General features: G+C 41.6%; 1 protein-coding gene across 1 annotated transcript; it reads right to left on the bottom strand.

Moving 5' to 3' along the window:
* Positions 1-13,074: 13,074 nt before the first annotated feature.
* On the bottom strand, positions 13,075-17,907 carry TMEM213 (transmembrane protein 213). The gene is made up of 3 exons (XM_029599768.1): positions 17,709-17,907; positions 15,050-15,103; positions 13,075-13,674 (listed from the first exon to the last, which is right to left on the bottom strand). The coding sequence occupies exons 1-3, from the start codon at positions 17,785-17,787 to the stop codon at positions 13,505-13,507; spliced, it is 303 nt and encodes a 100-aa protein (XP_029455628.1). The 5' UTR covers positions 17,788-17,907; the 3' UTR covers positions 13,075-13,504.
* Between the last annotated feature and the right edge of the window lie 3,293 nt (positions 17,908-21,200).

The raw sequence follows: 21,200 nt of genomic DNA, 5'->3' as shown, positions 1-21,200 counted from the left end.
GGGTGCATCTGTACTGACTTCCAGAAGGAATTGCAGTCAGTAGCTTCTGGCCAAACAACATCAGTGCAGTAGTTGCATTAGGGAAGGTTATAAAAATAGGAGAAATATCCCAGTAGTTGTGAATGAAGGCTTATGTCACTTTTGACCAAGAGATGCTGGCTGCAATTGAGCTGGAGCTGAAAGAAGCAGGAGGAAATTAATTAATTAATTTATTTAGCGTTTTTCTATACTGGCATTCTAGATAAGAATCACATCATGCTGGTTTACATTTAACAGGGGGGTGTAAAGTAAAATAAAACTGAAAAAAACTGTGAACAAGTGAAAAGAGAATCTGAAGTTACAATAAAACAAGGATGTTCAAACTGGGTGGAGGAAAGTCTAAAGGAAATTTAACATTAAGATCAATTATTTACAATGTTCTAAAAATATCTGACTGTGGTTGTCGTTGAAATGAGATTTAATTAGGGTCTGGAAAGGCTTGTTTAAACAACCATGTCTTAAGCCTTTTTCTGACTGTTCGAAGGCATGGTTCTTGATGAAGTTCCGGTGGAATGGAGTTCCATAGTGATGGTCCTGCTGTAGAGAAAGCCCGGTCTCTAAATATTATATGTTGAGTCTTTGACATGAGGTACAGGTAGTGAGTTTCTGTAAGCTTCTCTAATAGGTCTGGAGGAGGTATGTTTTGTAAGTGGGATTTGAAGGTTGAGTGGAGCGTGGTGACGGATGGCTTTGTAGATAGTGGTAATGGACTTATGTATGATTCTGTAGTGGATTGGCAGCCAGTGTAGGTCTTTAAGGATGGGAGAGATGTGGTCTCTTCTCCTCGTGTTTGTCAGTACTCTGGCTGCCGCATTTTGGACCATCTGAAGAGGTTTGGTGTGAGATGCGGGAAGACCTAGTAAGATAGAGTTACAGTAGTCTATCTTAGAGAAGATTATAGCTTGCAGAACCGTTCTGTAATCTTGGAAGTGAAGGACTGGTTTTATTCTTTTCAGGACGTGTAATTTGTGGAAACAGTCCTTATTTCTTTGATTGATAAAGGATTTCAGATTTAGCCGATTATCGATGATAACCCCTAAGTCTCTTGCTTGGGTGATGTGAAGGTTTGCTGGTGTGTTTGTGGTGATGGTGCTGTTTTCTGGGGAGATGAGAAGGAGTTCGGTCTTAGAAGAATTTAGAATTAAGTTTAAGTTGGTAAGGAGGCCGTTGATTTCTTGAAGGCAGTTTTCCCAATATTCAAGTGTTTTTGTGACGGATTCTTTAAGAGTGATCATGATCTGGACATCGTCGGTGTAAAAGAAGTGTTTTAGGTTCATTTTGGTTAACAGCGTGCATAGAGGAAGAAGGTAAATATTGAAGAGGGTGGGGGATAGGGAAGAACCCTGGGGAACTCCTAGGGAGGAATGATGACAGAGAGATTTTTTATTGTGTATTTTAACCTTGTAGCCTCTGTTATCAAGAAATGTTTTGAACCAGGCCAATGCCGTTCCTGTTATTCCGATGTATGACAGCTGGTTTAGGAGGATGGAGTGGTTAACAGTGTCAAAAGCTGCCGAGAGGTCCAGGAGAATCAGAAGGAAGGAGTGGCCTTTGTCTAGGCCCATAATGAGATAGTCTGTCAGGGATATGAGAAGGGATTCTGTGCTAGCTGCTTTTTGGAATCCATATTGGGTGGGGAACAGAATTTTGTGGTCTTTGATGTAATCAGATAGTTGTGTATTGACTAGTTTTTCCATGACCTTGGCTATAAATGGAAGGTTGGAGATCGGGCGGAAGCTATTGGGATCTTTAGGATCCAGATCTGGTTTCTTTAAGAGTGGTTTGATGGAGGCCAGTTTAAGATCGTCCGGATAGATTCCCTGGGATCTATCCGGACGATTGTTAGGTCAGAATTATAATAATAATTAAAAAAAAAAATCTGTCTATTCAACTCTTTAATACTTGGCTGATCAGGCATTTCTGTTTGTTGTTTTAACCACAGAAACTCTAAATTAACATGGTAGTGTTGGGGTTCATGGTCTCTGTCTTAGCTCCTTTTATTTATTAATGTTGTATCCACTGAAATATTTTGTACTACTTGCTGTTTTCACATATTCAGATCAACTATCCAGTTGCATATGGTTCTTAACTTTCATTCTGCTACAAGCACATTCATGACCATGTCATAGGCCATCTAAGGGACACTGGTTTATGGTGAAAATCATCACCAGTTTCTGTATTCCAGCATTGTACTGGTGTTCTCTGGTGCAAGTTGTACTTTCTGTTTATGATGATATAGAAAAGGCAGTAAAGAAGAAATCAGAGCAGAAAAACATTACAATAAAATGCAAATTCTGGCCTTGTTGCTCTAGTATTAAATATCAGAATGGATTGTATTTTGCCACAAATTAGTCTCCTGGGTATAGAATTACTCTTCTCTATAGCAAATTTCATCTTGACTAAAATTCAGAAACTCGCTTGAACACTGGTCTCAAGATGTTCATGTCATTGTCACAGCATGTGTAATAATACAATTTTTTTACAGTCCAAACAATAAGGCTACTGCATGTGGATCTCTCCAATTTTCTGAATTGCTTATGTTATTTGGCTCGCCTGGTCATGCACATATCCAAACCAATAACAGTGAACCATCCTAATAATATATATGCATGCACTAGATTTTTTTTCTTCTTTTTTTTCCCCCTCAGATCAGATGAAATCAGCTAGAAGCTATTCAGATTTTTACAAGGAAAAAAATAAATATAAAACTGAGTTTACTTGGCACATATATAGATATAGTAAATAGCATACTGTGAGAAGATAAAAGAGAGATTTATTTTCCAATTGTGGTTTGAAAAGGGTATTTTCGGTTTATTTGATTACACCTTAATTTAGGAATTGATCTTCCTGGCACGACTTGGCAGTTTTAACACTAGATTGATTGATTTCCATAGTAGATGTTTCTTTGTGTTTGAGTTTTAGCCCCACTGATCATCTTGCTAGTCAACCATATAAAATGATTGTTGCCATCAGTTATAAATACTATCCAGATGCTTCTGAAGCTCTCTTTTATGTTTGGTTAATTAAAAACATGAGAGAAAATCAGTGTAGGAAAATAATCCTATTTTTTCAATTCTATAACCTGGATATAGAAATTCTGCAAATCAAAGAAATAGGAAACAGTGCTAGAACACATATTTGTATGAACACAGCAAGTTAAGTATGATTTAGAATAGTGAAGGAGATGTCAGCAAGATGATAATTTTTAAGTCCTATTTATAAAACCTGAGGTAGGGATTAAATGGACAGCCCGGGCTGCTCAATCATTTATCCCATTTAGTTACATTTTTTTGTTTTCGTTTTCAGTTGCACACAAAAATATTCAGATTCTGCACAAAGAGGACTCAATGAAAACCACTTATTGTAAACTTGTGAGACTGAATGAGTTATCACAAAACACAAGCGTGCATAGAGACCCAAAAAATTCCCAACATTGGCTGATGTTTTGGTACATTCCTGCATCGGGGGAAACATTTTGATCAACCACTTATCTGTTAGGCCTGCTTCTAAATGGATGGAATCACATGGAAGCATGCCTAACAGATAAGTGCAAAAACATCAGCTGATGTCAGGGTTTTTTTGGGTCTTTATTGCACTCTTGTGTTTTGTGATAACCTGTTCAGTCTCACAAAGTTACAATAAGGGTTCTCTTTGTGCAGAATTTGAATATTTTTATGTGCAAAAATACAAAAATATGTGGGCTCTTAACTGTCCACATTGGGACCAAGACTACGTGTACTCTGTACGCATGGATTTTGTACAAGTTCACATACTTTGAAATTTTCCATGGGTACAGAGTACACGTGATCACTCGAAACTGCTTTTTCCGTGGGTAGATTCTTGTTGGAAAAGCAATGTGCATTGTGCATAGAGTTAGAATATAACAGTATGTATTTTTATAGTGCTACTGGATGCATGCAGTGCTGTATGAGGGTAAGTATTCAGTACGCAAAGTCCCTGCCCCAAGGAGCTTACAATCTAAGTGGATACCTGAGGCAATGGGAGAGGACGTGACTTGTCCAAGGTCATCAGGATTGTCAGTGGTAGAAACAGGATTTGAACCCTGGCTTTGCTGGTTCTCAGCTCATTGCTATAACCACTAGGCCATCCTTCCTCCCATCCATGCAGTACTTTTACTCCCTGAATCTAAACGTGCCCCTGGGAACGCCTCCTCCCTGTGTGGCCAAAGGAAGCATGCAGATTTTTAGCCACATGAGGGAAGATAATTTTCAGACAACCGATATGAAAAATTGATCTTGGAGTGAGCTTGTATGTTAGGGCCCCAGGATTTCTGCAATGTGGTAACTGCTGCAGGATTTACTCTCTGCGACTGAATTTAGCCCAGATTGCAGAATCATTGTTTAAATGTCCAACAATCTAACGCTGCAGTCACAGACCCTTCTTTTCCTCCCTCCAGATGCTGCTGGTTTGGCCTGGGCAGCATACCTTTCTCTTGAACCTGGTGACCGCAGGATGGTACACCGCTACTGCTTCCTCGATGCTGCTACTTGAAATCTGGGCCCTCCACCTCTCTCTCATCCGACACTGCTGGATTCCAGCAAACATTCCACCTCACTCCCAGTACTGTTGGTTGTGGGTTGGGTACCCCTCCCTTCCAACAGTACTGGCTGCAGTTCACCATCCGGCTTTCCTCCCTCCCTCTCAATGCTTACGGTGGTGGACCAAATGCTTTGCACCCGTCTCTCTTGTCACTGCTAGATGCAGACTGGCATCTTGATTGCAGGCCGGGCTACTCCATATTTTTCATGCTGCTCTGGGCTGTTGCTGATATTTTGGCTGCTTCAGCATCTTCCAGATACCACTACTGCTGCACCACCCTCATCCCTCTGACGTCACTTGGCTCACAGGAACCGAGCCACTGGCAGGTCAAGGTTGGGAGGATAAAGGAACATATTGAGAGGCATGAGAGAGAAGGTATAGTTTTATCAGTACTTTCTTGTACCTCTCCTTAAGGTCTGCATGGAAAGGCAAGTAAGTAAAATAGGGGTGACCAACTCCAGTCCTCAAGAGCCACAAACAGGTCTGGATTTTTTTAGAATATCCACAATGAAATATGCATAGGATAGATTTGCATGCACTGCAAATGTATCTCATGCACATTCCTCATGGATATCCTGAAAACCAGACCTATTTGTGGCTCTTGAGGTCCGGAGTTGGCCACTCCTGAAACAAAATGTTATGCTTTATAAGAATAGAAGACTTAGAAGGAAGTGAAGAATGAAAGAAAGGGAGGTGGAGAAACTAGAAGAGAAGGAATAAGAGGAGGGAGGAAGGGAAAAGAAAGACTCAAGGGAAGTTGAAGAAAGAGAAGGGAGGAAAGACTGGGAGGGAGCAAATGAGAAATACGGAAAAGGGGAGAGAGGCTATAGTGAAATGGGGAGAGAGGAAGGAAAAGGAAGAACATGGAAGGTAAAAACAGACCTGAAATAGAGAAACAAAAGTGTCATGGAAAAAGAAGAGAGAATCTGACATGCTACTGAGATTGGAAAAAGTTAGGTTTAAATATTTTTTTTAAAGGAACATAATTTTTTTTAAATGCTAAGATTTTCAGTAAAAAAAAAAAAAAAAAAAAAAAGGCCTTTTTGTGCATAGTGAAAATGGTATCTTTTATGCAAATGTGCTGCTGAATCTTGAAACCTTTCACAATCAGCCCGATCCAGTAAAGTCCGTGGGAGAGCGGACTAACGCCCGCTCTCCCGGCGCGCGCACCAGCCCCTCGCCGGTGCGCGCGATCCAGTATTTAAATGAGCTGACGCGGTGCAAACGAGGGAAAGGAGGCGCTAGGGACACTAGCGCGTCCCTAGCGCCTCCTTTTTGACAGGAGCGGCGGCTGTCAGCGGGTTTGACAGCCGACGCTCAATTTTGCCAGCGTCGGTTCTCGAGCCCGCTGACAGCCACGGGCTCGGAAACCGGACGCCGGCAAAATTGAGCGTCCGGTTTTCGGCCCGACAGCCGCGGGCCGAATTCAAAATTTTATTTTATTTTTTTACTTTTTTTTACTTTTGGGGACCTCCGACTTAATATCGCTATGATATTAAGTCGGAGGGTGCACAGAAAAGCAGTTTTTACTGCTTTTCTGTGCACTTCCCTGGCGCCGGAAGAAATTAGCGCCGACCTTTGGGCGGCGCTAATTTCTTAGAGTAAAATGTGCGGCTTGGCTGCACATTTTACTTACTGGATCGCTCGGGAATACCTAATAGGGCCATCAACATGCATTTGCATGTTGAGGGCGCTATTAGGTGCCGCGGGTGGGCCGCGTGTTTTCCTCCCCTTACTGAATAAGGGGTAAGGGAAAACACGCGTCCAGAGCAGGGTGACAGTGCGCTCCGACGGAGCACACTTTACTGGATCGACCTGTATAGAATCTGCTGCTCCGTTGCCTCAGGTGTCAGGCTGGAAGCTCCTGAGGTAAAGAGCCATTTTGAGATTGGTGTCTCAAATGCTGGTTTATTCATAACATAGGCATGTCCCAACTTGCAAGTACTGCAGGCATAATAGAATGTATGAATGAGGTCAGAATGCAGATGCTTACTGTTTGGCACAATCCAGTCCATTAATTCAGTGCAGGATCAGGTTACCAGTAATCTTGTTTCTAACAAACAGACACAGCACCTTTGAACAAGACTTCCACAATACAACACTGGCTGTGACTTCAGACTACTTCAACATCAACATAACATCTTCACATATTCAGTATCAGAACTCACAAGTCAACACCAAGATCCAAAACATTAGCACCCTAGCATTCTAACTGATAAAAATGCCTTCCTGGCATTCCTGCATCCCATTAGCATCCCTGATGAGTAATCTGGCTCCTCAGGGGCGGAACCACACATCAAGTAACAGCTGACTGGGCTTGTATCTCTCAGAGCCATTTTGTGACTCAACAAATAAGTCAATGGCCACGAATTGGGAACTCCAGTTCAAGGTCAGGCATATCCAGTTTAATTTAATCCAGTTGTTATAGCGACAGTTATGAGCCGGGTCCATGCACCAGGGCTCCTTCGGAAAATCTGAACATATGGACTCTTAATCTGTGAAGTAGATATCGTCATCATTGCATGATGGCTGGCTCCTTCCCTCCAGAGGTTGTGAATACTACCTCCGCAGCATCCCTAGCTTCAGCTGACCCGGGGAGCAAAAGACCTAAGCCAGGAATCGAACCCAGCTCCTTTTGCACAGCCATGTACAAAACTGCCACTGAGCCACCAGACTGGCCTCATTATTTAATTAAGTACCTGTAATATCCAGTATGATAAAACCTTTGGATATTACAGGTGCATGAGCTATAAGTCCTCCACTCTGATAAGCCCACTGTACTGTTCAGAGTTTTTGTAATTGATCCTTGTAAATTGAGCTTTTTGAGTTTGATTCAATGCATCCTGTGTGATTTACACTTTGTGTAATTATTGCTGAACTTTGAAAAACTGCATTAATGGAGTCAACTGTGTATCTGCTGCTCTGTCTGTTTGTATGTGTGGATTCTGTACCAAGCTTACAACTGCAACACAATTATTACAAAAACTCAGATTTTTTTTTTCCCAGTTTCTACTCATTTTCTCTGGTTTTTCGTCAGATCACATCAAGCAATTGAAAAGTCCTTAGTAGTTCTTACGTGGATTGTAGAGCACCTCTCAAGATGAAATGGTCAATCAATAAAGTGTAGCTATATGAGTTAGGAATTATAAAGCACTATACCATATTCATCTGTTCCAATTACTGGACATATTTAATGTTCAAATGCATCTGATTTTGCCCCAGGTTATCCCAAACAGCTAAATGACGACATACAGTTCCACTACAATATGGTGGAGAAGTTATTTCTAAATAACATTTTGCTTGTTTAAAAAAGATTTTTATCATGCATAGGTAGGTACTTTAGAATAATGAGTTGATTGTTGCTGTTGGAATTGCCTTTTGTATAATACCAGTTTTGCCTTGTCCAAGCTGACGTTCTGTGCTGACCTTCATTTATTTTCGATCCCCTTCACCCAGAATTGCAGAGATAATTTCTAATCCACTGAGACCCTTCCAGCAGCAATTAATAACTGCTATGGATTTTATGACATCTAGTGTTTACATCATGGAAGAGCATTTGTGGTACATCACTGATGATAAAGTTCTAGAGTATGGGAGATGGCCTGTTGACAAGCTTATATGCAACTTGATCATCTTTGCTAAAATAATTCAGGCTTGGTGAAAAAGGATGTCATGAAATGAAGGTGTATCTGATTGATGGCTACCATAATCTAAAATGAATAAAGTGTGTTCTGTGAGAACTGTGCTGATCTACTATAGAAAAGAGGCATTTAGTTTTGTCCTTCAGTGAGCAAAGTGGCTTGAAGATCCAAGGCCTGAATTATCAAGATCTTTTCCTATGGACGCAGAATGGGAAAGAAGCCTTAGAGAATCAGGCCTGTAATATAGTTTTCTTTTTCCAAAAAGAGATTGTGACATATATTTGAGCACAGAGAGGTGAGGTGACTTAGTCAAGGGAACAGAATGTTGAATAGGGTCATCAAGCTTACATCTCCAAATTTAGAGGTCTGCTCGGTTTTTTTTTTTACCTTATATCACAGGTCTCAGCTGAAAGAAAATATTATGCTATGTGTTCTACTTTCAGGGAAAACTGAGGGTTTGATGCTCATGGCCACCAAACTGAGCACGTTACAGTCTCAGTTACTGTCAGGTACCTGTAAAACGGAAAGTAGCAATACCACCTACATTTCCGAGTTAGTAACTCATATCTCTCTTGAATCTGCTCTGCCCTTTCTCCTATGTCTCCATTCTTCTTTGGCCAACAGTATTTGATCTCTTACATTTTTACATTTATTTGGAATCAAGTATGTGAAATGTTATGCTTGCTGAGGTCAGTCCTAAGACACTGATGCTTTGTGTTCATGCTCAATGTTTTTTTGATGCTGGTGCTAGCAAGTTTCTGACTAACAAAATTAAGATAAAACAATAAATCTTACATTTTTGTTCTAATTATTACCTGAATTCTTAAAACAGGTTACACATATTTGGGTTCCATGTTTGCTTTATACTTGTAGGCTTCAAATGCAAGACTTTAGCACTCAGGTGAAAGACGGGTTCTTTCAACTGAATGTGTGAGTGGTGCCTACGAGTTTAACTTTACTCATTTCCCCTTCCCCATATTTAAATGTAGAACCCACTTGATTGTACATCTTCTTGCTGAGGAAGACCACAGGAATCAAAGTTTCGGTGATTGATTCTTTATCTGAGTTCATGATCCCACTCATTCCATTGTAGGTCGGATGGACTAAGCCCCCCCCCCCCTTTTCCCCCCAGCTAGAGACACAGAATGGGAGATGACTTTAGTGAATCGAACTGCACAAGAACAATTTTCAAAGTGATTTAACAACGTTAATCGATTTTCTGAAAATTGCATTCCCTTGGTGTGGCTAATATCCTGCAAGTTGATTCACAACACATGTACTTTTAGCCACGTTGAGAGGAGACGTTATTGGGGGCGTGTTTAGATCTAGGGAGGAAATGAATGCGCACAGACTGCATTTTCAAATCTTTGTGCACACTTCTGCAGTAAAATTCTACCCGCAGAACAAGCAGATACAAGTGATCGCATATACTTTTTTATCTGCGTCCTTTTGCTTTGAAAATTGATGCAAACTCCCAAGTAAAAAGTGTGTGCGATCTTTGTCCCAAAGTGGATAGGTTGAAAATTGCCCCCTTAAGGGGTGGTGATTTTTGTAACAGCCTGCAGGAAGAAAGTATTTACTCGCATAAGTTACGTGCATATCTTCATTTTGAAAATTACCTTACCAAAACTAACCAGAAATTTTGTGTGAAAATGTACATGTGTGCTTTGGAAAATCCAGAAGTATGCGCGTAAACCCACACCCCTCCCCAAATCTGCCCCAGGAATGCCTCTGTTTACCTGCATGTTGGGTGGTCAGTTTTATAATGAGCCATTGCCATGGAAATTCCTTTGAAAATTATCCTCTCTATGTACACCCTTGCTAACACATCTCAACATAGCTTCTTCCTTCCTTTTGGGTATCTGGCGAAAATGAACCTGCAATCCCGCGGTTCCAAACCAAGGATTCTGCCACTGAGCCTCATTAGCAGCTTTCCTAGCTATGTTTCAGATCTGTTCCTTTGCCCTTTTGTCTGTGTCCTTCTCTCTTTATTTTTAAATTGACTTTGCTACAGACACTTATTGATTCATTACCCACCAGACTGAGGAGTCTCTCCCTATTCCATTCCTTTGCGTATGAATCATCCACCAAAGTGATGTTTCCTGAGGTCCATGAGCCACTAGTAATTGTGTTTGTCATCCACACATATTTTAAGTGAGAACAATGAAGATGGTTGTTTTCCCTGTTTTTCCCTCCCTGTAAGTTTGTAAATATGTGAGTTTATATATTTTTTGTGCATACAGATATGTTGGCGGGTCCAACAGTAAGACTCATTTTGTGAATGTCTCCATTTGATTTAATTTTGCATGTGGAAATGTTGGAGTTTTATTGATGAACAATGTTTTGTGATTGTTTACTTACTAGTATTACATGCATGTAAAAATTTTAAAAACAAAACAAAAACAATAAACATGTCAAAAAATATCAGAATTCTTTATTTGAAGATTTGGTGTTTTTCTTTGCATTGATGTTAACTGATTTGAAACGTCTTGATCTTTTAGATTTAAAGGTGAGTTGGTTACAGAAACGATACACACCCTTGGCTATAGTACCATGAATTACAACAATTTGACTAAAGGCCTATATGAGCTTCCTACTTTGATAGCCGAGATAATTTAAAATATAGGATGCTTGGGTATATGGTCCTTTCCTCAGCCAAACCAGTCCAGACACATGGGTTATGCCTCCCAACCAGCAGTTGGAGACAGAGAACAACAGGTTTGCTGACATTAATCCTTATAGACTCCCGTGTTGACCTCAGCTGCCAGTATTCTCTGTCTCCGACAGATGGCAGGCAAGAATCTTGTGCTGTGAGCTTGCGCCTGGTGAAAAAGACAGAAATTTGGATGGCAGTTCCTGAGGTAAAAGTCTTGAAATCCCTCCCTTGGTAAGAACATAAGAAATTGCCATGCTGGGTCAGACCAAGGGTCCATCAAGCCCAGCATCTTGTTTCCAACAGAGGCCAAAACCAGGCCACAAGAACCTGGCAATTACCCAAACACTAAGAAGATCCCATGCTACTGATGCAATTAATAGCAGTGGCTATTCCCTAAGTAAAGTTGATTAATAGCCATTAATGGACTTCTCCTCCAGGAACTTATCCAAACCTTTTTTGAACCCAGCTACACTAAGGGGCGGATTTTAAGAGCCCTGCTCGCGTAAATCCGCCCGGATTTATGCGAGCAGGGCTTGCGGGCCGGTGCACCTATTTTACATAGGCCTGCCGGCGCGCGCAGAGCCCCGGGGCTCGCGTAAGTCCCGGGGTTTTCCGAGGGGGGCGTGTCGGGGGCAGGGCCGATCGGCGCGGCGTTTACGGGGCGTGTCGGTGGCATTTCGGGGGCGGGCCTGGGGGCGTGGTTTCAGCCCAGGGCGGTCCGGGGGCGTGGCCGCGCCCTCCGGAACCGCCCCCGGGTCACGTCTAGGTGCGCGGGGATTTACTTCTCCCTCTGGGAGGCGTAAATCCCCCAACAAAGGTAGGGGGGAGTTTAGACAGGGCCAGGGGGGTGGGTTAGGTAGAGGAAGGGAGGGGAAGGTGAGGGGAGGGCGTTAGCGAATTCCCTCCGAGGCCGCTCCGATTTGGGTACTGATAGCTCATTAAAGTATGAAAGTGATAGGGAAGGCTTACATATCCAAGGGATTGTCACTTCCCATGAAATTGAGGGCATACTCTACCAAAGTGCAGGCAGCTTTGTGGGCAGAACTTTTCCAGGTGTTGCCAATGGAGATTTTCAAAATGGCGACCTGGTCTTCTTTGCATACTTATTCAAAACACTATTGTCTCGACTTTCAAGCCAGGGAAGAGGCTTCCTTTGGTTTGTAAGTCTTGAGAACAAGCTTGGCAGTGTCCCATCCAGTAGAGAGATAGCTTGGGTACATCCCATTCATCTGGACTGGTCAGACTGCATGAAGAGGAAAGAGAAATTAGTTTTTACCTGGTAATTTTCTTTCCTTGAGTCCAGCCAGATCCATCAAGGACCCTCCCTGTTCTGCTACATGTATTATTCTCCTGATTCATTTTCAGAATAACTGCTTGTGATGGTCAGCATGCTAGATGTTAAGGTAATAACCTGCATTCCTGGATAAGGTTTATGTCTGGCCTTGTTTCTGTTTGTTTCTCCCTTGAAAGCCCTCTGGTTTTTGCTTGAGAGTTGACAAAGTTTAATGTATTAAAAATGTTTATCTTAGCTGGTTACATAGAATACCGGCAGGCTGATGACAGCACTGGAGCATATAAAAGTGATGTCAGCAAACCTATTAATCTCTGTCTCCATCTGCTGGTTGGGAGGCATAACCCTTGTATCTAGACTGGTCTGGCTAGACTCAAGAAAAGGAAATTATCAGGTAAGAACTAACTTCTCCATTTCCATCATGGTCTGAAAACTTATGAAAAACTCATTTTAACAAGGCATTAGGTTTCCATGTTGGCAGCTGCAGTCTGAAGATATTGTGTTTAAAGTTTGCCCTGAGCTGGTAGATACTTCAAGACCTGTAATTATTTCATTATTGAGCCAAATATATACTAAAACAAAGCAATGCCCTCCTGTGGTATCGCATTCTGTCCTGATTAAGTTTTATGAAAGACAAGCATAGATACCTATTGCCTGACACTTTATTTTAGGCTCAGTGCATTTATAGAGCTTGCCATGACCTTTCAGACCATAAATGGAATAACATAAGCTGGCATTGATTGCTTCTTTGGCGGGCAGACTTTTTTGACTGCACGCGGGCACAAAGTAGCCTCACTGAATCCAGGGGACTGTAGATTTCAGCTCTTGCAATAGTTTGAATTTACCCCATATTTTGATGCTATTTAAGTTTGCCAATGCTATTTTGACATTGAATTTGACAATACAATGCCAGTCATTTGCATATCTATTAAATATCATGGTCTTGTTATCTCTGTCACTAAGCTGATATCTAAATTTTACAAACACCTGTTTTGTGTACAGTGTCCACTCCCAGTTGCTAGGAAATTTGTCTTTACAGTACATTCTTTATTTAATTTTTGCATAAATAGCTCATATGAAATGGATTTCAAACTTAACATATCTGAAATAAGGTCAGAACGTCTGCGACTCAAACAGTACAATAAAAAGAGAAGGGGAAACAGTTCAGGGCTGTCGTCTTTTGTAATGCTGGTGCCACTGACTGTCCATTTTGTCCCTACAGCAGAGAGCCAGTTGTCCCTCTCCTTGGTTCATCTTTCTCTTCCTTGAAGAAGGTAATCTTTTTTTCTTCCCTTGTAGTAACATGCCAAGTCCCTCTCATACTTGGTTGTATTTGGGCTCATCGGGCCCAAGGTTTATGAGTTTACCCACACAGAGCAGAATGAGAGTGAGAAACCAGAGGCTCCAACCAACTGCAGCTGCAATCCAGCCATATTCATCCACACCTATCTGGCAACACCGAGATACCTGTGAGCAGAAATCCTTATCTAAACGTGAAGAAATGAGAACAAGCAAGATAAGTAGAGACATTTAACTCCTCTTAATGTTTTAAAAATTGTGTGTTTGATACTTTTTTGGCATATCCCTGACATCCCATTCATGATTAGGGGTATGCACACCAATGTTTGCTTTGGGAGGGGGGGGTAAGGGTTAAAATGTTTTTTTTAATTTATTTTTTCATTTTTTGTTCACATAATTTGCAAAATATATAAATAAAATGCAAATAGCATGCACAAAATTCATTTTACACACACTGTTTGCATTTTATGTGCACAATTTGTAAGTGCCCAAAAGAGAAAACAGAATTAAAATACATTTTGTTGGTGGTTTTTTTGTTTCATTTTGAAATGACACAAAACGAAACAACCTGTTCCTTTGTGTTTTTCATTTCATTTCAAAATGATTGTATTCATGGGCTAGTTCTGGAGTTTGTAAGTCTAGAGCAGTGTATCCTTATTCCTACATGTTCTTTATTCATATATCCTCAAAATGCCATTTTCCAAAATGGCACTGACCAGCCTTTTGTCCCTAGCCCAAGCCTGTATGTGCTAGGAGCAAAGGGCGCCATTTTGGAAAATGGCGTTGACCAGGCCAGAGCTAAGGAGCACTCTGGGCCGCTGCTGAGCCATCAATGATTCTTCTTTGAGGAAGTGGGAGAGCCATGGGACCTCCCAAATGACTAAGGTCTGTTTTTGAGGTAAGGGGTGAGCGTCATCCACAGGGCATAATTCTTTTTGAAAGGGGGAGGGTTTTGGGGGAAACGGATTCCTGCCACCGGGGTGGTGGAGGAGTTCTGAGAAGGGGAAGGGTTTAGGAAGGGGGCAGGGTGTTGCACAAATTTTATTCTATTTTTTCCCCTTTTGGGGTCAAAGCCTCTAGAGGTGTCAGTGGGTGGCTGAGGGTCTCGGGGGAGGTTGACACTCTTGGGGAAGGGGTTTGGGCCGCTTGGCCCTTTAAAACAATGGTATCTCCATGTGAACCAGGCTGCCATCATGCATGCTTGCAGCCTTTGCCACATTCTTTTTCCTTGCAGAATTTCTGCGCAATATTTTGTCAGGGAGATGCAAAATATCATGGGACCACTCCCCTACCTTCATGTTGTTGTACCCCTTCTGCAATAAAATATTGTGGCTTTGTATGTTTAATTTCAATTACTATAGGTAAAATATTATGGAATGTTGATAACAATGTCCAACATTTTCCTCAAATGTTAAATCTGATATACAGCTGATGAGAAATGAGACCTTTGAGGAGCTCCATACTTTCCCAATGACTCTATAACGATTCTACCTTATGACTTCCTTAATGCAGGATTTTTCTGTGTGTGAAGGCTTTACACTAGAATAAATGAAAGAATCTTACTGGGACACTGAATCTGGCTGCTTGATGTGCCGTTTCCAGTGCCAGCCCCTGCCCCTAAAAGAAAGTAAGAAAAGGATTAAAATGTGACTTAAATGATTACATGTAAGCAATAACTTGATCCTCCCTTCTACGCCAAATAAATTCAAGAGCTTGAGCCACCACTAGAACCAACTGGTTCAAACTAAATGCAAGATGTTTGAAACAGATTAGAAAAATAGGAAACGATTAACCAGTTAAGGCCTTCCATTTATTAAAATAGCATACTTTTACATTTTCATTGATCATGACTGGTGAACTCTGCTCAGTGTATGATATGTTTAATATAGTGCCTACTAGATTTGGGCAAATTACATTCAAATCCCTGCCAAACTAGGTGGGGTTTGAATAATCAGAACTGAACTAAGGTAGAACAATCTGAGCCATTCGTGAATACATTTAAAATTTCTGTATTTGCACAATTTGAGTCACTTTGATATGCTTTGGATGTGGATGCACACAGATTTGCATTATATTTTAGATATTAGAACATTTGCATAACCTTCAATTACTATGACTGCTGTGATATTTTTCATATTCACATATATCCAACTAATCTGAATAAATTGGAATTTCTAAAAATGGATGTGTATTGGTTTCAAACCAGACTGAAACCAATTATTGGAATGGATTGATTGGAATCTGGATCTAAAGAGGAAGTTCAGCCATCAATAAAACATGTATGATCAATGAGGAAGCACATTTCTCATCAAAGTGCCACCTGAGGATTTTGGAATATTATGTATCTTATCTTTAGAGTTCTCAGTATTACAGAATGTCCATATGCCGACACTAGAAATGTACTTCCCAGTCATCAAGACTATGTCTACACCACACAGTAATGTGTACACTGCATGTCTAGGGGCTGCTGTCAATTTAACAGGGGACATTCGTTTTCTTGGTTCCCTCCACAGCATGATACTTTCTGTGTACTGTACAATACCTCAAAGGTATAATACAAAAAAACAATCACACACTTAGCACTCCAAAATGTTGCTGCTAAGTTGTTATATAGTAGAATCCTATTTATTTATTTATGATATTTATATATTAGGATGTGATGACATTTTTCAACATAAGAATAAATCAAAAAGGTGTTGTAGTAAATGAGCTTTTGAGACCACATGGATCCCTCTTTCAGAGATGACTGCAAAGCGGAAGGAAGGAAGCATTTACAGCTTTAAAAGTATCGTGAAACTGGAATTCTCAGAGCAGAGGATAGCAGGAGGAGTCAAGAGGACACTGGCTTAGCAACAGTCTTGCAGTTGTCAGAAAAAAGTGCCCCGGTGGTCTGGAAATTTTATGCTCTGTTACATCTTTTTAATTAGAAATAAACTCTCCTACTAGAGACATGGGCTGACCCTGCATTTGGATATTGTTTTAGTTTTTTTAGTCCTGCCCCCTCAATACAGTTTCGGCTGAGAAGTGTGTGTCAGGATTACCATTTGTGAAATATAAACCCGTTTCAAAAGGATTGACCTCAACAGAGTTAAATCAAGCTCCTTGGGCTTAAAAGAAATATATGTGGAAGAAAGTGAAAAATGAAAATAAACATTGGAAACCACACTACCCATCCTTTGAATGAAGCAAATAACTGGTGATAAAAAAAAATAATTGGTTGGTTGAAGAGTTTCTCCAGTACTGAGGTCTCCTCCAGTTTATTCTGTACAAAATGAGCTTACTGTAAGGGTTTTCTCCCATTATCCCTATAGTGCAGATGGAAAATTTTGGCGCATCACCTATTATGTCCCCCAGTCCCCTGAAAATGACAGGAGGAGGTGTAGTGTAAGAAGAGGTGATTGCCCAGTACAGTAGATAACTTATTGGGAGAGTAGGAATGGCCTAGGAATCTGGAGGATGCCATATTTCCATACACCAACACTACATGCAAAGGGCAAAAACGTTAGAACAGCAACTCTCTTTTGCTTCAAGGCAAGGGTGTGTAGCACAACATAACATGGCTATACAATTGTTGCTGAGGAATTCAGCACTCACTTTGTTTTACATGGCCTGCAGTACTGTAGTGGTACCATAGGCTGAAATGCTAGATTTTAATCAGCAACTCTTAAAAGAGACGAAGCCAAAGAAATCCCATCCATTTCGGCGCTGCTCACTACTCGGCCCCTAATGCTTCACCTGGAAGATACTTGTTACTACCGCTCAGATATTAGTGCCAGGCGAAACCGAGGGGAAAAACTGAGGGACTGTCCCCATGGCACTAGTATAACGCACAGTGACTGTCAGCTCCAGTGGCTTCAGAGGCTAGCTTTCTTCTTCCTCACTGTCTATGCTCTATCCGTTTTCTTTTCAATGCTAAGGATTACTTGTGCAAGAATAATGCGACGGATTGAATTACCAACTTGTAACATGAGCTCTCTGTCTGTAGGATGTTTGATAGAAACCTGTGCAGGATGGAAGCTTCAGGTTTTCCAGCAACTTTTTACAAAGTCATATCTACATCACAAAATGCTTATCTCAGAGATACCTCTCTTCTTCTTTTTATTTTTTTTTTATAAAGAAATGTTATTTGCTTCTCCTGCCTCTAATTTCTTTCAAACCTGAAACGTCCTCAGTCTTGCTTGTTTGCTCTCTAAAATAATTGCAAGGCGAAATTCCTCTTTACCTTCGGAAAGAGCCAGGCAGAGGGTAGCCAGGGGCAGGAGGAGCGCGGGAGAGAGGGCCGGTAAGGGACACCGTTTCATGCTGCAGGGAGAAGCTTCAGCCCAATGCAGGAGCACCTGGGGATCAGTTTTCCTGGCTTGCGAAGTGGCTGCTGGCGGGACGTCGGTGAAATGCCAGGGTGCACTGAGATCAGGGAGTGGAAAGTTACTGCTGCTCCTGTTGCCACACCCTGCGGTGACCTTCTAAACGGTGTGCAACGAAACAGGGAAGTTTAAAAGCAAAAAATAGCCTGCCTTGGAGTGCTAGAGCACGCTGGTTTCAGGGATACAGGGTCTCATCCTTTCATTGATTTTGCATTGAGAATGTTGGGGGTCAGTGAGCAAGTCTTTTTTTTATAATTTTCCCCTCTTCCCTACCTTATGCCCCTGCTAGAAAATCCCGTCTTTCCCTGGGCTTGTCCTCGAAGAATTTCCAAAATGGGATTCCATGGGTTTTTTGACTCTTTGGATAACCTGAAGCAAACGAAAAAATGCTGTGAATTTGGGGAGCTGCAGCAAAAACTTCGCCTTAAAGACACGGACTACTTTGCATTTCTGTCACTTTATCATAACCATTCCATTGTTAGTGACTATCTCCCTGAAGAGTAAAGGCATAAAAGGGTTAATTAACAAATGTATATAGGTTACAAAGTTATATAAATGTATTTGAGATGGAGAATTAAATTACATATGTACCTAAAATCAATGGAGTTAAATAGAAAGGATGGAGAAATCTTCCATTTCACACCCACACCATCTCCCCATACATCCCCTCTCATCTGCCACCCATACAAACCCCTTACTCCCATATACCCCAGGTCATACACATACCTACACCCACATGTGCCTACACCCACACCAAACACACACATCCTCCACACAAACCCTCATCTCGCACATTTCTACACCCCCGCTCCCCACCGGAAACCCCCACATACACACTCCTACAAGCCTAAACACACCTATCACCCTTCTCCCCACACACATTTCTACATAGCCACCGAACACAAACCTACAACCCGTGCATGCCTACACACACATCCCTCCCACATATCTTCACCCACACACAATACACCAACCCCCCCCCCCCCCCCAGCTACCCCTCCACAAATATCACATTATCAAGCACTAAATGCAAAGTCATGAGTGTCCGAGATTACTACGGTTCTTCCTGCTCTTCACAAGCTGAACAAAGGTTACTTAACTTGGCATTTCAGTACCGACTTTGACCCCTGAGATTGTATGCCATGTCCTGTGAGTACAATGGGGCAGCACATTTTTATTTGCATAGTCATCTTGAATATAGGGTCCAAACTCATGCAAAGTTTTTTGTTTGTTTGTTTATTTATTTTTCCCCCCATTCTATGCTTATGGGAGGACACCTTGATAAATTACATCCCAAAAATATTTCTCTGATACTCGTAAGTAGCGCTTTGAAACGGCTTCACTACCAGCCCAGCTTATTAAAGCAAATAACATATCAAAAGAAGTGAAGAGACTTGTAGGTCATTCTCTCTCTCCCTTTGCTCATTTTACTTTCATTCATTTGGTTCCCCTTGTTTACACTGTTCCTTCCATCAGATTTGCTTTTCTTACTAAGGACAACAGATTTAGAAAATACTGATTTTAGCCAGCACCTAGCAATCATTCTAGTTCAAGCCTGTTATTGAAATTCCTCCTGGTGACATATAACCAGTCCGGGATGGATGCTTTATTGTTCGATAAACAGAAGAATGCATGTTTGTGAAGGTGACCTGGAAGCAAGATTTGGATAAAAAGCAATGCATATGTTTTAAGGTAATGTAAAGAAAAAGTCTGATTCATGCATAACCAATCATTTTAATACCATTTATGTACAAGTGAAAAATGTATGGATGTGTACTGCATGTGACAAGGGTCACAATATGAAACTCGGGGAGGGGGGGGGGGGGGAAGGTCAACTGAAAGCCAACATCAGAAAATATTTCTTCACAGCGAAGGTGGTGGATGCCTGGAATGCCCTCCTGGAAGAGGTGGTGAAGATGATAATAGTATTGGAATTCAAAAGGGCATGAGATAAACACTACAGATCCTTAGAGGCTAGAGGATAGGAATGAAGAACTAGGGTAAACTATATTAGCTTTAGGTGTTGGGGAGGTGAGAATGAAATTACTACCATAAGCAACTTACTGGGGAGAATTAAGTGACCATTTTGTCTTTATCTGCTATCAAATTACTAATGGGCTGATACAGCGGGCTCTCCCGGCGCGCGCACAGGACACTCTCCTGTGCGCGCGATACAGTAAATAAATTTATTTAAATTAGGCCTGGTGGTAAAAAGAGGCGCTAGGGACACTAGCGCCTCCCTAGCGCCTCTTATCGGACAGGAGCGGCGGCTGTCAGCGGGTTTGACAGCCGACGCTCAATTTTGCCGGCGTCGGTTCTCGAGCCCGCTGACAGCCACGGGTTTGGAAACTGGACGCCGGCAAAATTGAGCGTCCGGTTTTCAACCCGCAAGCCGCGGGCCTATTTCAAATTATTATTTTTTTTTTTACTTTTTTAAACTTTTTAAACTTTCGGGACCTCCGACTTAATATCGCCATGATATTAAGTCGGAGGGTGCACAGAAAAGCAATTTTTACTGCTTTTCTGTGCACTTTCCCGGTGCCAGGAGAAATTAGCGCCTACCTTTGGGTAGGCGCTAATTTCTGAATGTAAAATGTGCGGCTTGGCTGCACATTTTACTTACTGAATCGCACGGGAATACCTAATAGGGCCATCAACATGCATTTGCATGTTGCGGGCGCTATTAGGTTCAGGGGGGTTGAATGCGCGTTTTGGACGCTCTATTACCCCTTACTAAGGAGTAAAGCTGGCGCGTCAAACGCACGTCCAAATGCCGGCTAACAGTGCGCTCCGTCAGAGAACACTGTACTGTATCGGCCTGTATGTTACTATATGTACATCAGCAAGCAATGTTTCAGCATATACATGCTTGTATTTGCAAATAATCTTTGTGCTAATGAACAGTTTTAACCTCACTTGTCATCCTCCAGGCACCAAATGGAAGTCAAACACAACCTCTTTAAATTATTGTAGAAGTCATTAATCAGATTAGTTTTACTCCTGTAATATTAACATTTGGGAAGGCAAAATATTCACCTATCAGCAGCATTCATGCCATTTCATCTATAATTCCTGAAAATCAGTCCATAGGAAAACAGAAAAATAATAGGGGAATTAATGAGTTGTGGGCATGGACCCTTGGACAGAGGTGGAGTTGGCTGAACTTGCAGGGAGGAGCCCTGCAGATCCCCATCGTCAGCTGGCAGAACTGGCTGTGGCAGAGGCCAACTGGAGCTTCACTTATATCAGCCCTTGTTCTCCTTAGGTTGAGCCCTCGGGTGCCAAGGCCGGCAGAACTTAGGCGTGCGCCTATATGGACATGGTGGAAACTGATGAGCAGCATGCCAGGA

Source organism: Rhinatrema bivittatum, chromosome 4 (assembly GCF_901001135.1).
Source record: "Rhinatrema bivittatum chromosome 4, aRhiBiv1.1, whole genome shotgun sequence".
NCBI classification, from domain to species: Eukaryota; Metazoa; Chordata; class Amphibia; order Gymnophiona; family Rhinatrematidae; genus Rhinatrema; species Rhinatrema bivittatum.
The sequence above is the reverse complement of the archived record's forward strand: the minus strand, read 5'-3'. Positions and strand labels throughout refer to the sequence as shown.